Consider the following 23,269-nt stretch of genomic DNA (forward strand, 5'->3'; position numbering starts at 1 on the left):
AAAAGGGAAAAAAGTATCCAAATAGGTAAAGAAGAAGTCACAATGTCTCTCTTTGCAGATGACATGATACTCTGTATGGAAAACCCAAAAGAATCCACCCCCAAACTACTGGACATTGTAGAGCAATTCAGTAATGTGGCAGGATACAAAATCAATGCTCAGAAATCAGATGCATTTCTACACACAAACAATGAGACTGAAGAAAGAGAAATTAGGGAATCCATCCCATTTACAATAGCAGCAAAAATCATACATTATCTTGGAATTAACTTAACCAGAGACATAAAGGATCTATATTCTAGAACCTACAAATCACTCTTGAAAGACATTGAAGAAGACACAAAAAGATGGAAAAATATTCCATGCCCATGGATCGGAAGAATTAACATAGTTAAAATGTCCATGCTATGCAGAACAATCTACACTTTCAGTGCCATCCCATTCAAAGTACCAATGACATTTTTCAAAGAACTGGAACAAACAGCCCTTAAGTTTGTGTGGAACCAGAAAAGGCCCTGAATCGGCAAGGAATTGTTCAAAAGGAAAAACAAAGCTGGGGGCATCACAATGCCGGATATCAAGGTGTACTACAAAGCTGTGATCACAAAGACAGCATGGTACTGGCACAAAAACAGACACATTGACCGATGGAACAGATTAGAGAACCCAGAAATGGACCCTTGGCTCTTTGGGCAACTAATCTTTGACAAAGCAGGAAAAAACATCCAGTGGAACAAAGACAGTCTCTTCAATAAATGGTGCTGGGAACGTTGGACAGCTACATGCAAAAGAATGAAACTTGACCACTCTCTCACACCATACACAAAGATAAACTCCAAATGGATGAAAGACCTCGATGTGAGACAGGAATCCATCAAAATCCTAGAGGAGAGTATAGGCAGCAACCTCTACGACATCAGCCACAGCAACTTTTTCATGACACATCTCCAAAGGGAAGAGAAAGAAAAGAAAAAATGAAATTTTGGGCCTTCATCAAGATAAAAAACTTCTGCACAGCCAGGGAAACCATCAAAAAAACTAAGAGGCAGCCCAGGGAATGGGAGAATATATTTGCAAATGATGCTACAGATAAAAGACTGGTATCCAAGATCTACAAAGAACTTCTCAAACTCAATACACAAGAAAGAAATAAAGAAATCATAAAATGGGCAGAAGATATGAAAGATACTTTTACAGCGAAGACATAGAAATCGCTGACAGACACATGAAAAAATGTTCCAAATCATTAGCCATCAGGGAAACTCAAATAAAACCACACTGAGATACCACCTTATTCCATTTAGAATGGCAAAGTGAAAAAAACAACAATTGTTGGAGAGGATGTGGAGAAAGGGGATCCCTCCTAGTTGTTGGTGAGAATGCAAGTTGGTATAGCTACTCTGGAAAACAGTGTGGAGGTCCCTTAAAAAGTTAAGAATTGAGCTACCCTATGTTCCAGCAATTGCACTACTGGGTATTTACCGCAAGGATACAGACGTAGTGAGGAGAAGGGCCATATGCACCCCAATGTTCATAGCACCATTGTCCACAATAGCTAAATCATGGAAGGAACCGAGATGCCCTTCAACAGACGACTGGATTAAGATGATGTGGTCCGTACATACAATGTAATATTACTCAGGTATCAAAAAAAAAAAAAAAACAAACCAATTTCTCAACATTTGCTGCAACATGTACTGCACTGGAGGGAATAATGCTAAGTGAAATAAGTCAAGCAGAGAAAGACAATTATCATATGGTTTCTGTCATCTATGGAACATAAGAATTAGGAAGATTGGTAATAGATGAAAGGGATAAAGAACGGGGGGTAATTTGAAGGGGGAATGAGGCAGGAGAGACTATGGACTCTGAGAAACAAACTGAGGGCTTCAGAGGGGAAGGGGGTGGGGGAATGGGATTGGCTGGTGATGGGTAGTAAGGAGGGCACATATTGCATGGTGCCCTGGGTGTTATACGCAAGTAATGAATCGTGGAACTTTACATAAAAACCAGGGATGTTCTGTATGGTGACTAACATAATATAATGTAAAAACATTATTATAAAAAAAAAGAAATGGAAAACAATTGTAAAACAAGTAAGAAATGGCAAGAAATACATACCAATTACTAATTACTTTGAATGCAAAGGGTCTAAATGCGGTAATCAAAAGACATAGGGTGGTGGAATGGATAAAAAAGCAAGACCCATCTATATGGTGCCTACAGTAAATTCATTACAGACCTAAAAACACATGCAGAATGAAAGTGAAGAGATTGAAAAACATTTATCATGCACATGGAAGTGAAAAGAAAGCTTGGCATAGTAATACTTATATTGGACAAAACAACCTTTAAAACAAAAACTGTAACAGGAGACAAAGGACACTACTGCATAATAATATAAGGAACAATCCAACAAGAGAATATAACAATTGTAAATATTATGCATCCAGCATAAAAGCACCTAAAGGCATGAGGCAACTAATAACAGATATAAAGGAAGAAATTGGCAATAATACAATAATGGGAGAGGACTTTAGCACCCCACTTCCATCAATGGATGGATAAATCCTGACAGAAATCACCAAAGAAACAGTGGCTTTAAATGACATAGGACCAGATGGATCTAACAGATATATTAAGAACATTTCATCCAAAAACAGCAGAATACATACACATTCTTTTGAAGTGCACATAGAATATTATTCCCAGTAGATTACATATTAGGACACCAAAACAAGCCTCAAAAAATTAAGAAAGACTGAAATAATATATTGCATTTTTTCTGATCACAACATTATGACATTAGAAATCAACCACAAAAAAAATCTGAATGGAACACAAATATATGTAGGTTAAATAAGATGCTACTAAAGAATGAGTGGGTCAACCAAGAAATCTAAGTGAAAATCAAAAAATACACGGAGACAAATGAAAGTGAAAACACAAAGGGGACAGTCTTTGGGATGAAGCAAAAGCTGTTCCTAAGTGGGAAGTTTCCATTGGATATTCTTTCCTGATTTGTTGAAGATTAGTTGACCAAGGACTGTTGAGTGTCCATTTCTGGGGTCTCTATTCTGTTTCACTTATCTATGTGTCTGTTTTTGTGCCGATACCATGCTGTTTTGAGGATCACAGCTTTGTAATATAGTTTGAAGTCAGGCATTGTGATGCCCCCAGCTTTGGTTTTCTTTTTCAACAATCTCTTGGTGATTTGGGGTCTTTTCTGTTTCCATACAAATTTTAGAATGTTTGTTCCAGCTCTGTGAAAAATTTCGATGATATTTTGATAGGGATTGCATTGAAAGTGTAGATTGCTGTGGGCAGCATAGACATTTTCACAATGTTTATTCTTCCAAAAGACAGTCTTTTCAATAAAGTGCTGGAAAAATTGGACAGTCACGTGCAGAAGAATGACACTGGACCATTCTCTTACACTATATAGAAAGACAAAGTCAAAATGGATGAAATACCTCAATGTGAGACAGGAATTCATCAAAATCCAAAAACATAGGCAATAACCTTTTGACATTGGTCACAGTGACCTCTTTCAAGACATGTCTCTAAAGGCAAGGGAAACAAAAGCAAAAACGAACTTTTGGTACTTCATCAAGATAAAATCTTTTGCACAGCAAAGGAAACAGTCAACAAAAATAAGAGGCAAACCAGAGAATTGGAAAAGATATTTGCAAATGACATATCAGATAAAGGGCTTGTATCCAAGATCTATAAAGAACTTCTCAAATTCAACACTGAAAAACAAATAATCCAGTCAGTAAATGGGTGGAAGACATGAATAGATGCTTCTCCAAAGAAGACATACAAATGGCTAACAGAGACATGAAAAAATGTTCAAGATCCCTAGCCATCAGGGAAATACAAATCAAAACCACAATGAGATACCTCCTTACACTAGTTAGAATGGCAAAAATTAACAAGACAAAAAACAACAAGTGTTGGCAAGGATGTGGAGAAAGGGGAACCCTCTTACAGTGTTGGTGGGAATGCAAGCTGGTACAGCCACTCTGGAAAACAGTATGGAGGTTCCTCAAGACATTAAAAATAAAGCTACCCTATAACCCAGAAATTACACTACTAGGTATTTATCCCAAAGATACAGACGTAGTAAAAAGAAGGTGCACATGCACACCAATGTTCATAGCAGCAATATCCACTATAGCCAAACTGTGGAAAGAGCCGAGATGCCCTTCAACAGATGAATGGATAAAGAAGATGTGGTACATATATACAATGGAAAATTCCTCAGCCATCAGAAAGGATGAACACCCACCATTTGCATCAACATGGATGGAATTGGAGGGGTTATGCTAAGTGAAATAAGTGAAGCAGAGAAATACAATTATCATATGGTTTCACTCATATGTGGAACATAAGGAATAGTGTGGAGGACCACAGGGGAAGGGAGGGAAAACTGAATGGGACGAAATCAGAGAGGGAGACAAACTGTGAGAGACTATGTACTCCTGGAACCAAACTGAGGGTTACACAAGGGAGAGGGGTGGAAGAATGGGATAGCTGGGTGATGGGTATTAAGGAGGGCATGTGTGGCGATGAGCACTGCGTGTTATGCACAACTGATGAATTGTTGAACACTATATAAAAAATTAATGATATACTACATGCTGGCTAATTGAACATAATAATAATAAATAATAATAATAATAAAAGATAAAGGGGGAAGTATATAACGATACAGGCCTACCTCAAAACTCAAGAAAAATTTCCAACAATGAACTTAATGGAGCTAGATAAAGAACAAATGAAGTACAAACAAAGCCCCAAAGCACCAGAAAGAAAGAAGTAATAGAGATTAGAGGAGAAATAAATGAAGTAGATACTAAAAAAACACACAAAAAACAAAGAGAATAGATCAATGAAACCATCAGGTGGTTCTTTGAAAAGATCAACAAAATTCATAAAACTTTAGGGAGACTTATTTAAAAAAAAGAACTCAAGTGGAAATGAAAGGGAAGAAATAACAACCAACACTACAGAAACACAAAGGATTATAAGGGAATATTATGAAAAATTATATGTCAACAAACTTAACAACATAAAAGAGATGGTTAATTTCCTAGAAACTTAAAACTCCCCAAAACTGAATCAGGAAGAAATAGAATATTTGAACATACCAGTTGTAGTTGCAATAAATTTGAATATGTAATCAAGAAACTCACAGCAGGCAGGTGGCTTCACAGGTGAATTCTATCAAACATTTAAAGAAGAGTTAATACCTATTCTTCTCAAACTGTTTAAAAAAATAGCAGAGAAAGGGAAGCTTCCAAATTCATCTATAAAGCCAGCATTATCCTGATATTAAAACCAGATAAAGACACTACAAAAAAAGAAAAGTATAGGTCACTTATCTCCGATGGACATAGATGCAGAAATTCTCAACAAATGATCAGTAAACCAAATCTAGCAATACATTAGAAAAGTCATTCAGCCCAATCAAGTGTGATTTATTCTTGGGATGCAAGAGTGGTTCATTTTTTTAAAATTAATTAACGTGTACATAACATCAAGAAGGGAGGGGATTAAAAACCATATGACCATTTCAGTAGGTGCAGAAAAAACATTTGACAAGGTACAATGTCCATTCATCACAAAAAGCTTCAATAAAGTAGGTTTAGAGGGAACATACCTCAGTATTATAAAGGCTGTATATGATAAACCCACAGCTAACATCATACCCAATAGTGAAAAATTGAGAGTTTTTCCTGTAAGATCAGGAACAAGGCAAGGATGTCCACTCTCACCACTTTTATTCATCATAGTACTAGAAAATCCTAGCCACAGCAATCAGACAACAACAATAACAGCAAAATAAAAGGCATCCAGATTGGTTAGGAAAGAATAAAACTTGAATTATTGGCAAATGACGTGATACTATATATAGAAAATCCAAAAGACTCCACCAAAAAATTATGAGACCTGAGAAATGAATTCCGTAAAGTCTGAGAATACAAAATCAATATACGGAAATCCATTGTGTTTCTTTATATTAATAATGAAGCAGCAGAAAGAGAAATTAAGAAACCATTTACAACTGTACCAAAAATATTAAGATATCCAGGAATAAACTTAACCAAGGAAGTGAAAGACCCATACTCTGAAAACTATAAAACTTTGATGAAAGAAATTGAAGATGACACAAACAAATGGACAGATATACCGTGCTCATGGATTGGGACAATGTAGTAAAATGTTCATACTATCTAACGCAATCTAGAGATTCAGTGCAATCCCTATCAAGATACCAATGCCATTTTTCACAGATCTACAACAAATAATCCTAAAATTTGCATGGAACCACAAAGAACCCAAATAGTCAAATCAGTTTTGAAAAAGAGGAACAAACTGGAGGTGTCACAATCCCAGATTTCAAGATATACTACAAAGCTGTAGTAATCAAAACAATATAGTACTGGCATAGAAATAGATATAGATCAGTGGACCAGAATAGAGAGCCCAGAAATAAACTCACACTTCTATGTTGAATTAATCTTTGACAAATGAGGCAAGAATCTGCAATGGGAAAAGACACTCTTTTCAACAAATGGTGTTGGTAGAACTGGATAGCTATATGCAAAAGAATGAAACTGGACCACTTTCTTATACCACACACAAAAATAAACTGAAAATGGATTAATGACCTAAATGTGAGACCTGAAACCATGAAATTCCTAGAAGAAAACATTGGCAGTAATCTCTTTGACATCAGCCATAGAAACATTTTTCTGGATTTGTCTCCGGAGTCAAGGGAAAGAAAAGCAAAATTAAACTGTTGTTGGGACAGAACAAGATGAAAAGCTTTTGCAGTTAAGGAACCATCTACAAAAAAAAAAAAAAAAGGTCAACCCATCAAATGGGAGACGGTATTTGCAAATGATATATACAATATGGATTTAATATCCGAAATACATAAAGATCTTATACAACTCAACATTCAAAAAACAAATAATGCAATGAAAATGGGCAGAAAACATGGATGGCCAGGAGACACATGAAAAGATTCTCAACATCACTCATCATCAGGGAAATGCAAATCAAAACTACAATGAGATACCACCTCGCTATTACCTGTTAGAATGACTAAAATCAAAAACACAAACAGTCAGTGTTAGTGAGGATGTGGAGAAAAAAGGAACCCTTGTACACTGTTGGCAGGAATACAAACTGTACAGTCACTGTGGAAAACAGTTGAGGTTCTTCAAAAAATTAAAAATGGACTTACCCAATGATCAATTAATTCTACTGCTGGGTATTTACTTAAAACAAAAACACTAATTTGAAAAGATATATGTACCCTCTACGCTTACTGCAGCATTATTTATAATAGCCAATATATGGAAACAACCCAAATGCCCATCGATGAATGGATAAAGAAGATGTGGTGTATATACAATGGAATATTAATCAGCCATAAAAAGAATGAAAGCTTGCCATTTGCAACAACATGGATGGATCTAGAGAGTATAATGCTAAGTGAAATAGGTCAGTCAGAGAAGACAAATACCTTATTATTTCAGTCAGGTGAATTTAACAAACAAAAAAAATGGATAAGAAAAAAAAGAAGACATCCCCCCCCCTCCCCCGCCAGGCCTTAAGTATAGAAAATAAACTGGTGGTTTCCAGAGTGAAGGTGGGTGGGGGGGTCAGTGATATAGGTGAAGGGAATTAAGAGTACACTTATGAGCACTGAGTAATGAATAGAATTGTTGAATCAGTATATCGTACACCTGAAACGAATATAACACTGTTAATTATACTGGGATTAATAAAGCAATTAAAAAATGTCAGCATTTTCGGGGGAACATTACACTTGAACACTTGAGTTTAATGTCATATCTGCTAATCATGCATGACTGAAGTTATAGAAAGACGTTATAGTAGAACAGACTGAAGTTTTCAGTTTATCTTTGCAGACTTCACATTGTGGTCTGAAAAGTAAAGATAGAAACTTCTTATTTAATGTATTGAATTCATCCATGTCAAGAGGGAGTTGGCGCACAGCCGTGAAAGAAAAGTAAAATTGAAATGCCGTCAAGGACAGTGGGAAATAATAGCTTTTAAAAAAGTCACTGGATGTGAAACTTTATTCTTGACCTTTTCACGCTTCGCATCTTCACTTCTAGGAAGAGAGTTCGACCTGACACAACAATCTCTAATTTCCTGTCTTGCTCTGACTTTCTCTTACAGGTATTTTTTATGATTCCTTTTAATTGATATGTTTGAGTTTTAGTGCTAAGCCACTGCCAGAGCAAATGAATTCCAACTCCTTCTACTCTGGGCTCTCTTAGTAAGTGGAATCCCCCTTTTTGTTTCTGGCATCTTTCTTAAGAGGCTTGCTAAACTCAGGAGAAGAAAATGCCAAAAATAATTCTACTGGCAAAGTCATTTTACATCATTTTCTCTTTCATTGATTATTAGGGGAATAATCTATATGAATTCCAGTCTTTCAGGGGCTTTTAAGAGTTAGAAGGATGAGGGGCGCCTGAGTGGCTCAGGTGGTTAAGCGTCCTCTGCCTTCGGCTCAGGTCTTGATCCCAGGGCTCTGAGATTGAGCCCCCGGCTCTCAGCTCAGCAGGAAGTCGGCTTCTCCCTCTCCCTCTGCCTCTCCCCCTGCTTGTGCTTTCTCTGTCTCTGTTTCTCTCTCAAATGAATTAAAAAAAAAAAATTTAAAAAAAAGAGAAAGGTGAAAGCACTGGGTAAAGTTCAAAGGAATGGGTAAAGGTAAGTGATAAGACAGTATTTCACTTGTGTCATTTAAGAGTTTAATATACTGAATGACTGTCCTCATTTGCATAAGTAATGTGGAAAGGCCATACATACAGCTTTCAGAAATGAAAGTAAAGGAAAACAGTGCAAAGATTTGTTTTCGACCTGTTTATATTTTTCTAAAATCATGGCCTGTTTGTACTGGGAGTTATCTATAGTAGGGTAGAGGGAGATGACACACTGTAGTAATCCAAGGTGTTTTGTTTTGTTTTGAATTCTTGAGTCTTTAGTTGATTAGGGCTTGGAGTAATAGAGATAAGTGAACTCCTTTCCATTTTGTGGAGCTTTGCGAGTTTTTTTTTTTTTTTTTTTCATCTTCTCCATTTTCCACAGTAGCCTTGTAATTTCCTTGTGGATCTAAGCTGGGGGCTTCCCAGTTATCACTTGAGGATGGCTCTGGTGAGAGGGAAGAATTGGTGGAAATCCCCTTGAATTGCTTTCCTGGAATAAAGCTGGGTTGAGAAATCATGGGGCTCTGGGCACACAGATAATGTCTGGTATCTAATGGCTAAGTCATGGAGTTACCTCTTAACAAATGTGATAAACTGGAACTAGATTGTAGAGACAGGGTTGCAGCCCAGGAAAATATCTTTGTGTGCGTGTTTGTGTATATGTATGTGTGTGGTCTTGCTTTTCTGAAAACGCTTTCTTTCTCTCCCTTGGTTCATATAAAATACAAACACACCCCCCTGGTAGCACTTTTTGTAGGGAATAGAGTGATTTTTAAACACTTCGACCTGGAGAATACAGATTAATTTCTCTAAGAGGATCTTGATGTTTTATTGTTATAATAAGCTAAGCAGTTAGTCACTTCTCAATAAAAAATATTACATCAATTTGGCATATATAAACAACATTTCCTTATGTCTCAAAAGGAAAAAGGGACACGGCAATCATACTTCCTCTGGTTTTTACTCCCTACTTCTGATCAAGCCTTTACATAAAACTTTCTGACTCCAGGAAACACCAGGGATAGAGGAGCAAGTTCAGCAACACTTTGAAGAAAGCAGCACTCAGCAAATTGGATACCACAAAACAACTGAACTAGTTTAGTCAATGAATTAGTGGGTCGTGAAAAGAAGGAAAAAAATTACCAGGGAACCATTCTATATTAAAAGGTCCTTAAGAGATTAAAAGACATAAGTGAATGCAGAATTTGTAGAAAACAAATTTTAAAAGCAATTGGGGTAACTTGAATGTGGACTAGCTTTTGATATTATTGTTAATTTTGTTTACACAGCCATGTGGCTGTTACCATTTTTAAGAATATCTCCCTGCTCCCCCTTCTCCATTCATTCAGATGAGGCAAGTCCTTTAGCCTCTTTTAGGGTCTTTTCTCCATCTATGAAATGAGGACGATTGTTGTGGAGGCTTTTGTAGGGTTGATATGAGGGTATAATGAAATGGCACAGAGTCTAGCCGGGGACTGTTACATGTTGTTGTTACTGCTGTCATTACTACTACGACTACTATATGAGGTTCATGTTTTCTTGTAATTCTAACCCAAGCTTGTGTTTCTTTGTTTTTCTGTTGGTGTCCTCTCATTCAGTACATTGACAGTTAGTTACCTTACATGGCCTGGGCCACAAGGCTTAGATCTTGGCCCATCTTGGCCTTTCTCAACATTTACTCTCAGTACCAAGTTTTATACGAGGGCCAGTGACTGTCCCTGAGTAGATCCTTAATTATTTGTCAAATGAATTAACTCTATTATCTGTGAAAATCACAGCAAAAAAATAAAAAATATAATCTTTATTCTTCTTGGTACTAAATGGTACTTAATAGTACTAACACTACTTGCTGGCATACTAATTGGCATACTTATTGGTACTGGGTGGGTACTTAAAAGGGCCATACCCAAGTGGTGGACACTGGGGTCTGGATTCCTTACATTACATTTCAGTTGCTCACTCTTTGCTTACAATGAGGTCCTTTTTCCTTCTTCAGAAGGTATTTCTATGGCCATTTCTTTCTCATCAGATTATAACCCCTCGATAAAGTGAAAAATCAAGAAATCTCTTTTAATGGTTTTCGCATGTAGGTAGATATCAAAAGAAGACTATTTTTTGAAACTGAAGTGTTCTTGGAAAACTTGTTGGGGATTTAGGAGAATATTTGGTGTAAGAAATGATTTTTAAGTAATTAGAGAAACTTAGTTGTAGAAATAATGTGGTAGCCTGTAACTTACAGCTGTCAAATATTTATTTGGTTATAATTATAACCAAAGGCAATTATTTACATATGTTTTCTCCAACTTGACTATTAATAATTGGGGGTGGATGGAAAAGAGGCATTTCTTTAATACAGATTTTGCATTCAAATGTGGAAAGAGCTGAAATTTATTGAAATAAAAAGGAGAGGTTAGATGCTTATATTTGAGATGCAGTCTAAAAAGAACAGAGATGTAGTCTATTTAAAACCTCAGATTTTAAATCTGTGATTAGTGAGATGAGTGCTTAAATCTGAATCAAACAACGAAGTGCCATCTTTGTTTTAGGTTTTAAAGAGTACCCATGTAAAGGATCTGACAGTTGCTTGAAGACTTAAGGTAACTCGGTAATTCTAGCAGACCGCTGTTTTTTTTCCCCCTCATTTTGTAGTTTAATTAGAACGTTGCCTTTTGGGGTCTTACTTATTTTTCTGTAAGGAGTTTATGATTTTTATCAGTGAGAATAATGTGTTTGAAGTTCATAAACAATTTATTCCTCTATATAAAGTGATAAAGTATGTTATAGAATTACTGCTACTACTAATTACTAATTCCTAAAGATAGGTAAAGAGTAGAAATGTTATGTTACAAATAAAGTGAACATGTGGAAATCTGTTATTACATTTCAAGTTTGAATATTTTGTTTTCTTTTTCTTTAAGAAGCAGCAGGGGGGGAAACTATGCCCATTGCATTCCATGCCAAGGTCAGTTCTCCATATTTTGTCTGACTGTTTAATAACACTCAAGCTAGAGGCAGTCAGGAGGTCACTTTCATTGATAAATCTATAGTTAAAAAGAAAGCATGTACTTCAGAACTTAAGCTGTTTGTTAAGCAGTCTTCTTTGAGATCTTTTTGAAAAGTGCTTGTAATTTTCCAGAATACCAGGATTAAGACGAAGAAACACAGAATAGTTAATGTGTAGATTTAGGAATGGCTTTTTTTCCCCCTTCCTCTTAGGTTGAATTACCTTATAGACCTCTTTTAAAAAGGTAGCTTAAAAAAAAGAGAGAGAGAGAGAGAGAGGGAGAGGCAAACCAGAAAATACTTTTAACTATAGGGAACAAACTGAGGTTGCTGGAGGGGGAGGGGAATAGTATTGGGTGATGGGTATTAAGGTGATGAGAGCTGGGTGTTGTATGTAAGTGATGAATCACTAACTTCTACATCTGAAACTAATGTTATACTGTATGTTAACTAACTGGAATTTAAATAAAAACTGGAAAAAATATATCAATAGATTAAAATTTGAGATTTGTTAACTGGTCATGTCTAGACTGTGACTTTTAACAAAGTGATTGAAAAAATGAGGAACATATTTGGTACCTATAATGTACTTGGATTTTACATCAAGTCCAGGATACCCTCACCAAATTCTTAAACTATCTTGTTTTAATTATTTAAACTCCAGATTTGAAAATTTGAAATCCTGAGAAATATTTTTTCTATGACTCTGAAAAATAACTTCAAGTTGCATTTTTTTTCCCTGAGAATAAAGTAGATATATCATGATTGTTTTCTTAATTGAGTTTCATTTGTGTGATTGACTTTAGTAAAAGTATTCTAACTTAATTCAATTTATTAAAGGAGTATAGATTATCTTGAAATACGCTGTCTTTTAAACTATTTCTAGATTTTTTAAATAAAAGTATAAGCAATACATAATCTGTGTGTGTATGTCCTCCTGCCCCTCATCATCTCATAAGCCCCTCTTTCCTTGTTTCATTTTGTAAACATGAGTTGCTTATGGCTTGTGTACTGAAAATGCTGCCAGGAAGTAGGGTGAGCAGAAGTTCTTTTCCCATGACCCTCACTCTAATGTTGTTCCAAGGGTTCCCTACTTGGAAATGCCTTGATAACCACATTCATTCCTGACACACCCCACCCCCAACACACACAAAACTACTGAGTGCCATCTGACCCCTAGTCCAGCTGCAGCTTTTTAAAACATTACTGGTGAAGGCTTTTACCTAGAGCAGTGAATATCTGAGAAGATTTTGTTTGTGATGTGTTGCATGTGTATAGAAAAAAATTTTTTTTTAAAGATTCAGTTACTTGGAGTTGTTCTGCTAGCTAAAAGTTGATTAGTGTGTGTGTTTGTTTTTGTCTAGTTTCAGATTCATTAAAGTTAGTGCATGTGTTTGTGTGTGTTCATCCTTTTTGTATAATTTCTGGAATTTTTCCTGCTGACAGTGAAATCTAAAATGTTAAAGCATACTTTAGATTCCATTGTCCTATAACTTTTATCATGTATATAAGTTTTTTAAAGACTTGAGTTACGCTGGTCACCATCCCCTAATTCTTACATGATGCACTCAATTTCTTCCTTTGGAATAGAGGGGAGAGAAACATATTTATTTAATACATTCTAGGGCTCTGAATTTCTCTAATATTCCCACCAACACTGAACTAAGCAGTAGCATTCTTTGATGTTTAGAAAAGGAGACTGCAAGGAAGAGGTTAAGTAATTTGCTCAAGGTAACAAAAAGCTAGTCAATCACAGAACTAGGATTTAAACCTGTCTGATACCAAAGTACTGTTCTTTGCTATTTGATAATATTCAAGCTGAGAACACTATCTAGGAGTTTTATGTTCTAGGAGCAAGAGAATGGAGAGTGGACAGGAAAAATGCCTAGAAGTCAGTTTTATATGGAATGGCTTTTGAAAGTGAAGAAGGCTGGGACCAGAAAGGAAAGATAAAGGGTAGGCCAGGTAAACTGCTGGTAGATGCTGTGGTCCAGTGTCAGACTGCTGCTCCAGGCAAGATTCCATGACTGCTATAGTTTGACAGAGGGTTGGTTTGGAACTTTACTTACTGGATTATTTAAAAATATATATGTAGAATAAAGGGGGTAGTTGTGGTTATACTATATTTTCCCTGTCCTAGGAAGACAAAAGCTGACTGGGTTATGTATGAAGCATAGTTTTTCCTGCAGCAAGGACATGAGTTTTCATTCCAATTCCATGATGGGCTTGTGTGGAAAAGCAGACAGATTTATTTGACAGACTACAAAGACCCTTTGCAGAGTACATGTTATGAGAGAATGAAGAAGGAGCCTTGTTCTTATGTACTATGCTGTGATGCCTCTTCAAACGCTGTGGCACATAAGGTTAAGTGTGTGGGATAAAGGGAACTCCATTTGCAGACTGTTTCCTGTTAGGGCATGTCCACCATGTAACTGACCTTTATGTATCCCTTGAATTCTCTCTGTAGGCCCTAGCCTGGATTGAAAAACCTTGAAGACCTTAGTCTCCTTGTCCTTTTTCAGTTACTAGGAATTTGAATTAACACCAGTTAACTGCTTCAAGCCTGAATGAAAGTGTTAGTGGACCCATGTTACTGACATGCTGCCTAGAAAGCAGATTTCTGTGTGAAGACTTTTTACCCATTGTAAAAGTAGAGATTAATTTTGGTAAAGTAATTTAGTATGTCAAGCACTTATTTTAGTCTGAAAATTGTTATTTGGTACTTAACTAAGTTGAGAGCAAGCATCATTTTGCATTTGTACTAGTGACTGCAGTGTGCAATTGTGGCATGCAGTTGTGGCTTAGAGAGAAATCTATAGGTGGTCCGTAAACCGAGACTTCTAATACTCTTTCTTTTCTTTTCTTTTTGTTTTTTTTTTCAGATGAAAAAAACTTTGGAGGAAATCTTAGTGATCTCTTTAGGAAACAAAAAGTGAAGGGCAGCTGTTCTGAACAAAACTGTAGGTAGTTTTCTTTCCCTAAGCTAGCTCCTACTCATGCTTATAATAAATTAGTGCCAGTGGACCTGGCATTGCAACCCTTGGCTCTTGACTTTCTGTCCAGTTATATGTGATAATACAAAGTCTGCATATTTTGAAGTCCCATGGGGCACAGATGTTTGTTATGTTAGGTGAGCATTTTAATTCTAAATTTTTGAGTTAATTCCCTTTAGAACTACTTATAACCACATGATAAAAGGGTATAAGTGAAATTTCAACTGGCCAATTTGGGACACTTTGAAAAACTTTCTCACCAAATTGGTAAGATTCCTGGTGCATTAACCATAGTAGTTAAATCTGTATGTATAAATACAGGTCTTTACTAGTCACTGTGAACAAGGGCACTGGTAGATTGCGGAGGAACGTTAAAGAACTCCTCATCAATTTGAAATTGAAACTAGAAATCAGACATGTTTAAGATTTTTAGTGGGGAAAGAAGGAACTAAATAAAACATCTTTCATGAAATGGATGTTAATTTTGATTTTAAAAAGGTGTGCTCTATTGAGGATGGCCTCATATCATCTGAGAAACCAACTGGTACTTTAAGGAACTTTGAGTTCAGGCCATTTTTTTTTTTTTTAAACATACAGTGTTTTATTAGTTTCAGATGTACACTACAGTGATACAACACTTCCGTACATCAGCTGGTGCTCATCACAATAAATGCACTCCTTTAATCCCCATCACCCATATCACCCGGGGCCCCACCCACCTCTCCTCTGGTTAACCATCAGTTTGTTCCCTATAATTAAGAGTCTGTTTCTTGATTTCTCTCTCTCTCTTTTTCTGTTTTGCTCATTTGTTTTGTTTCTTAAATTCCACATATTAGTGAAATCATATGGTATTTGTCTTTCTCTGGCTGATTTCACTTAGCATAATACTGTGTAGTTCTATCCATATCATTGCATATGGAGACCCTGTCTTTATGTTGATTCTTCACTAGCTCTTTCCTCCCTGGCTTAGTTCCAATTCTGTACTTGTAGGAAATAAACTGTGAAAATGTTTGTCTTAGATTACTTGATTCAGCTTAGCTCTAAAGAAGATTGCTTAACAGTAGAATGCAAATTTGGGAAACATTTCTTTTCAGATGTATTAAAAGATGTTATCATGTCTGTTAGTGATGTTTTAGTTTTAGCATATTACTTTCCATACATTCCTACAACATTATTACAAAAATGGGAGGAGAGGAAACATATACCCAATTTAGTTTTAGCATATTACTTTCCATACATTCACAACATTATTACTAAAATGGGGGGAGAGGAAACATATACCCAATTCTAAACACCTATGCTTCTTTCCTTATATGACTAATCAATTTATAATTCCATTCTGCCATCACAAAGCCAAAATTTCTTTCAAGTATTTTTCATTTACTTTATTTCGTAATATTCCATAGCATATTTGTTTTCATATAAAAACAATAATAAAAAGTGCAGTGCTTATCCTATGTTACTCCACTACAAGATATACATATCCTGTTTTAAGAAGGCTGTTATTAAAGGATCTTACCATATCCTTTTAGTCTCATTCATCTATTTATGCAAAACGAAGTGCCTTTTATGTATCATGTCCAGATGTTTGTTAAACAGTGAACACAATAGGCAAAAATGTGTACTTTCATTGAAATTATATTGTAATTGGAGGAGACAAATTAATGCCTACATTATGTCATGGTCAGATAGTAGTAAATCCTCCTGAGGAAAATAAATCCCAGAAGGTTATGTCTAAGAGTGTACGTGTGTGCACATGCCTGTTCTTTAGGGGCGGCTATGCTTCTGAATAGTTCTCAGAAAAGGCCTTACTGGGAAGGTAAAATGTGAAGACCTGAAGGGAACAGGGAAGTGAGGCTACGTTTAGATAATTAATGCACCAATTTTTTCTTGAGGGAAAAACATTTCATTTTCAGTAATGTCTCCCTTTAGTGCTTTTTAAGTAGTTGGTATACTATTATCACTCATCTTGCACTACCTTTGAATAATCTGGAGGTGAATCTAAATTTAGTGGTGTGATAAGCAAACAAACATTCCTCTGATCTGTCTGACTGTGGTTAAAGAAAGTTCCATTTTCAGTGTCTTTAATCTTGCCAAGTAGTACGACATTCTAAATTCACTCTTATTCTTACCAAAGTGTCTGGATAATAGGAAGTAGGATCTTTGTAGACTGACAGATGTAGAAATTGCATAGATAAGGAAGTTAATAATACATTTTGATTGATTAAATGAGCCTTATATGGGAAGGTTTTGATAAAAGGAGCTACTTTGTTAATTTTTTCATACCTTGAATCGTAACATTATCAAAAAAAACCTATTTATTTATTTAAAGATTTTATTTATTTATTTGACAGAGAGAGACAGACAGCCAGAGAGGGAGGGAACACAAGCAGGGGAGTGGGAGAGGAAGCAGCAGGCTCCCAGTGGAGGAGCCTGATGTGGGGCTCCATCCCAGAACGCCGGGATCATGCCCTGGGCCTAAGGCAGATGGTCAACGACTGAGTCACCCAAGCGCCCTAATAAAAAACTCTTTAATGTGTACTTAACTATTTTAGGATTTATTGCATTTGCAACTGATGCAGGGTTAAAATTTACCCTTGTTTAAGCGAGGGATTTCTCCTCCGATAGTGCAAATCCATAGCACAAGGATTTGTTTGCAGGATAACAGTCAAGGTATTTAGGAAAAATATCTTTTAAGCCCTTTAGAAACCCATTTTACGTGTAAGTGAAATGCTGATTATATATCGGGTTTATTACTCAATAAAGCTAAAACCCCAAGGACTTCTACTTGGTCAATACTTCTTTATTACCTTGGTTTGAGGTACCTTGTATACCTTGACTAAAGGTATACAAAATTTAATTTCATTGTAATCTAATAATTTAAATGGTAAGTTAGCCTGATATTCATTGTAATTTTTTTATAATGTTGCTGTTCCAGCAGTTACTAGTCACTCACAGGCATGATTTCTAGGGATTCTCAGAGTAGTCTGTATATACCCTTCACTATTCTGATGGAATTTAAATTATTACATCAATTAGCTGAAGACAGTGCTTACCCTTGCCCCACCCCTACCACAGACCTGTGGCAACTAGTGCACAAACTTCATTTATTCTAAAAGTTGCTGATCTTGAATCACAATGGTCTGGCTCCCTACACTGCATAGCATTGGAACTGAATGTGAATCTTAAGTTATAGAGAATTTTCTATATTTCAAAAATTGTGGTCAGGGAGCATGTGGAACAAACAGAAACAGTAATACATAACGTTTAAGAATTTTCATCCTGAAAATAGAGACTACAGTGCCTGATTTTCTTGTTTGTTATCTGGAGAGCCCTTGTTAAAATACTGCACACAATCCACTGTTTCAGTATTTCTAGGAATGTCAGGTGGTTCACACACCTACCAGCTGGTAGCCCTTTCAGCTCTTACATTAGACTTGGAACCTCTGCCAGAAATAAGCCCAAGGGGCTGGGTGGCATGAAGGCTTTAAGCTAGAGAGAATGAATTTATTTCCCCTTCTAATGAGTTAGAGACAACTCAGATTGAATATATCTAAAACAGACTTTTCATGGTGTTAGGTTTCTGTGGTATTTAGAGATAGGAGAAGGCAATTGAAGTAGTAGGTCTGTGTGCTATTTATTTTGTTAGGCTATTAGCTTCTTGAGGTTAGGGATAATGCTTTTCTTCACCTGACAGTTCAAATGCTCTGAAAGATGCCATTGTTCAATATGACTGAGCAAAGTATAAAATATAAAGATACATGTGACTCATGGAGTCAAAGTTGTACAGTTTTTATATTTTAATATCTGTAAAATTGGGTGAGGGGCTTACAATTTAGCCTTTTTTTTAAAAACAATTTAGCATCTTAGAATATATGAACTGTGCTATACAAAAATTACCTTAAAATTTCAGTACATGGCTGAAAAACCGATACTAGTAAGTTTTGAAGCAAGAAGACAAAAATACCAGGTCAAAGGAGCTGACAACCACATATATTATTTAAGTTTTTTGGTTGAATGGTGACCTAATCATGGACTGGCTATGAGATGCCTAATAAAAACCTGGTGTAAATCATGTGTGTCATTTCTGTGAGAAGTCCCTTTTATTTGCAGCAATAAAATAATTAGAGACAGTGTGCCTTCCAGAGTGTGGGAAGCTGTAAAGCCAGACGTAGTTGCACAAGTTGACACAGTTGGAATTCCTCAATTCTGGTTGCTAAATAAGTCTAAGCTGTTCACAGCAGGCAGTAGCTGACTGTACAGATCATTGACGTGTATACATGTTGGTAACTCAAACAGCATGGCATGCGTGTGAATGAGTTTTCTTTTGAAATAAAAGATTTGAGATTCATCTTTATGCTTTCTGATGAATGTAATCAATCACACCAAAATAGAACAATATTTTAAATATGACATGTATGTTCCTCAAAGCCACTTAGGCATTTTTTATAAATGACCATTCCATGTAAATACACAGTACACCAGCAGTTAAAATAGTTACATAATGGAGATATATGGTATGAGAATGAGGGATTTTTTTAAAGTGAGAAAATAAAAAAGGAAAATTGTAAATGATCCTGTTTTAAAAAAAAAATTTGTTTTACTGAGTTAAGCCTCATATGGTAGAATTGTAAATGTAAGAAGAATATTTATTTAAGGTGGTATAGAAAGAAGTTTGACCTGGATACAGCAGATTAAGATTCCATCCCTAATTCTATTGCTTAGATAAGTCGTTTAACCTCGGGCCTTAGTTTCCTGATCTGTAAAATGGAGATAATTACTCAGTCTGTTTCGCCAGTAGGGTTCTAGCGAGATAAGGGGGTATAACTATGATTTGAAAAATCTCATTATATATATTGAAGGTGGTGAGTGTCTGTAGTAAATAAATTTATTAAGAGCAGAATACTTGGAATTTAGAACAAAACAGTAATAAAACAGTGTATCCCATCAAAATTGTCTCTTCTGATACCTTAAAAATGGGGTAAGTAGGGTATTGGCTATAAAGGTATACGATGGAATCTACAATGTTAAAATGTAGTTTTCTTGTAATAGTCTGAAAAAAATTGCTTTGGTGTTTCAAAATGGGGTAGGACAGCAGAAAAATGGTCTGTAAACATGTAGGATAACAAGTCTATTGAAAGCAACTTACAAAAACATTGTGTGCATGGAGAGTAATGATCTTTGTGCCTGTGGCAGCCCAAACTCCACCCTGTTTTACAGAGTCGTTCTTTTCTGTTTCTTTTTGGAACAACCAGGCATAATGCCAGCATGCTTCCACATCTTGTATAAGACAGAGGCTTATGTATTTGCCTTTCAATTACTATTCATAATCAAATATTTCCAATCTTTAAGAGGATGTTATTCATGTAGCTATATGAAAAAATTATTTTCCCATAACCATATTGTTCATGTATATGTACACTTTTGTTTGGCCAGAGAAAATCAATAAAAATAGAGTAGTGAAAAACCCAAATATGCTGTCGCAAACATAGCCAGCCATTTAAGCTATGCACACATTCTAAACTTGTCATTCCATTTCAGTTTGTGCTTAGAAAATTTTTGGAGGTTCATATACATTAGCTTATTTCTTCACTTGGTTAAACAGATTTCATTATTCAGTCCAGGAATATTTTTCTTAAGGAATGCTGGAATGTGCAGAAATCTATTCACCATTGAGACAATACTTTGAAGTTTTAATAATCTGTCATTGAGGGAATATGAGTGTTTTTATAACTTTATTAATGTACATGGTGCTAAGGAGCTGGTGGGAAAATGCACTTAAGTAAATGGTAAATTTACCTGTTGGGACAGAAACAATTTGACTATAATGATGTTTGTTATCACTTTAGTGTTTCCCTGGTCAGCAGGTACTTTAGCTACATTAAATTTGCTGCCAACATATAGTAGTGAGTTATCTTAAATCCTGAGAGGTGAGCTTAATGTAGGTTTAATAATCAAGAGCCAACTGTAACATATTATTCTAGCCAGTGGTTTCCTCCCGAAAAATTACCTATCATAATTATAAGTACTATTATCCAGCTCATACTGTGTACTATGCGGAGCCCTTTACATGCATGATTTCATTTGGTTATTATAACAATGAAGTGGGTATATTATTATTCTCATTTTACAGATAGGTAAATGGAAACTTGAAGAGTTTAGGTAACCACTCCACAAGGCAAAAGTGAGAGTTTAACTAGTAGGCTTCCCAACATCAAAATCCTTGTTTTTAATTTTTTAATGGGACTTCTTTATATTAGAAGAGGATATTCCTATATCATAAAAATCTACACTAGCTTTCTCTCTAATGATTTAAGTTTGTGTAACTCTTAATTTTTTTTTCTTTTTTGACTGAATATTCTCCTCATCAAGCTTGATTAGACTACCAGAATCATTTTTTAAAGTTGGATTTCTTCTAAGGCAATGGTGAGATTTTAGGTTAGCACCTGAAATATCTGGGCTGCTTTTGTTAGCTTCCACTGCTTTGCTTTTTGCCCAGCTTGCCAAAAGATCTTAAATGAAAGAAATTTCTAGCTATTCTCTGTGGCTCCTCAGATTTCATGTACTTGATTTGATGCCCTGATCATTAGGTAGGTTGTTTGCTGGGACTCTGGTTTTTCTCCATTCCTCTTAGAACCTTTTATAGCTAGAGGCAAGTCTCTGACTAAATCATTTCTTATCTGGAATTGATTTTTGCCAGTCCTGGAAAAGGCTTAGTTTAGCTTTCCTAAATACTCTGAATTCCTGCATTCTACTGGTTTATTGTCAACTTCCTATTTTCAAGACTCTATGCTGGATGCAGTAAAGACTGGAGAGGTTCTCTGCTCTCCACAGGCTTACTATTTGGTGAGTGTTATGGGACTTAGACACAAATTTGTATAATAACGGAATGCAAAATTGTAGGGTGTGTCAATAGACCTCCAAAACGGAGGTCTATTACAGTAATGTAGTACTTCTCAAAATTTTCTGTTAGAGGAGGGGAAAGTGTACCCTCAGTCTGAGGACATGGCCCAAACTGGCTGCTGTGATGGAAGTGACAAGATATAAGTTAAGTCCTTTGGCTCTTGCTTTCCTCACAGTATTTGCTTTTTAAAAAATGTGAAACAAGATAAAACTATTTAACTTCCGTTTTCCCAGTTTTCTGATAAAAGTTACAGCACCAGGAAGATATAGTAAAATTATCTATGGCTTTGTGAACTTTTAACATTACAGTGTATGATAAGGTAGGTCAGTATTTGGTATCTGTAAACCGACAGATGTGTTACTCTGGTTGGATTATTTAGGGTGGCTTTTAGACTAATCTAGAGAGGCAGGTTTTAAAGGTACTTCAATAGGACTGAAAGAAGCTACATGCTGCATTCTCAAGTATAGACAACTGCTCTTTGGAGATACGATGAAGCTTCACAGCAGAGCTGTGAGTACTTCTTTATTGAAGACATTTGAAGGTCCTAACAGAAAGCAAAGGAATGTTTCTCCAACATGGGGAATGACTTCATACATGTTGAGAATGTTCAAGTTTAGAGTGGTTTGGCAGGCATATTGAAAATGTAAAGAAGTTTGAGAAAAAAGATGGGCCTGAAAAACCCAGAAGAAAGATGATATGCTTGAATTGCATAGTAGGTAACTATTTAGTGTGGTGCTTTAAGAAGGAAATTTTACCTAGTCCAATCATGATTTAATCACAGATGTGTTTGGTATATGATACCAAGAAGGGGCTAATTGAGAAAGCAAGTTTTAAGAGTTAATAATAGGCTCCTATGTGACATGAAAGGTAAAGTAACACCAGATACTCTTTCCTAGTCATTATCTTGGATAGATAGATACTTCAGGTAGTCAAAAGAAAAGTGGGCTGGAGGTGGGGGTAGGACAGTAAAACACTTCGCATTGCTGAGTCTGTTGATAAGACTGTAAGTTGTAGATGCCTGGCAAATGAGTGGTTGGACTAGGGAGAGGTCATCGGTGAGAAAGTAGACCAGGAAGTCCATGAAAATGTGTCAGCCCATCCTGTGTTGCTGGGAAGCTTAGGAAAGCTGCAAGGTTCTCCATGTTGGGTAATACCATGTTTTTTTACTTAAATCAAAAAAAGGCAAGAGGGATATTTTATTCAATTTTGCTTGGAAGTCCAGCATTCAGACTTAAAATCACCATGTAGGAGTTGCCTGCATGTAAATATACAGCACTTTTTAAAAGAAAACAAGTATTGAGGTAAAGCAAGGTGACTAAAGACAAAGGGTCCTGAAGGAAAGAGTGTGAGGAAGAGAAAACTCAAAGGCAGCAAGGGAGTGCTTAATAAGGGAGGGAGAGAATCTTGAGAAACTGCAGTATGCCATTGTTTCCTTACCCCTCCTTTTTCAAGCTTTTTTCCCCAGGGTAGAAAGATGGTTGGTTTACTTCATCCTTTGAACTTTCTATTTTTTAACGTCACTTTTAACAGCAGTGAAGTCTTTGTGGGTTTTCATTTTTAATTTTTACGGAATTTGTAGCTTTATTGAAACTGTGGCTAAAATCTGCCCAACTGTT

The 23,269-nt window shown here is 36.0% G+C and overlaps 1 protein-coding gene across 9 annotated transcripts in view; it reads left to right on the forward strand.

Moving 5' to 3' along the window:
• ARHGAP42 (Rho GTPase activating protein 42) overlaps window positions 1-23,269 on the forward strand; it is a 317,870-nt gene that overhangs the window by 45,478 nt on the left and 249,123 nt on the right. For 5 of the 9 annotated variants that reach the window (XM_048217115.2, XM_048217117.2, XM_048217119.2 and 2 more), the window contains exon 2: window positions 14,639-14,716. The exons of the other annotated variants lie outside the window; for them this stretch is intronic. In XM_048217115.2, the coding sequence (XP_048073072.1) occupies window positions 14,639-14,716 (78 nt within the window). The remainder of the gene's footprint in view (window positions 1-14,638; window positions 14,717-23,269) is intronic. 9 annotated transcript variants of the gene reach the window in all.

Source organism: Ursus arctos, unplaced genomic scaffold, assembly GCF_023065955.2.
Source record: "Ursus arctos isolate Adak ecotype North America unplaced genomic scaffold, UrsArc2.0 scaffold_22, whole genome shotgun sequence".
In the NCBI taxonomy this organism is placed as follows: Eukaryota; Metazoa; Chordata; class Mammalia; order Carnivora; family Ursidae; genus Ursus; species Ursus arctos.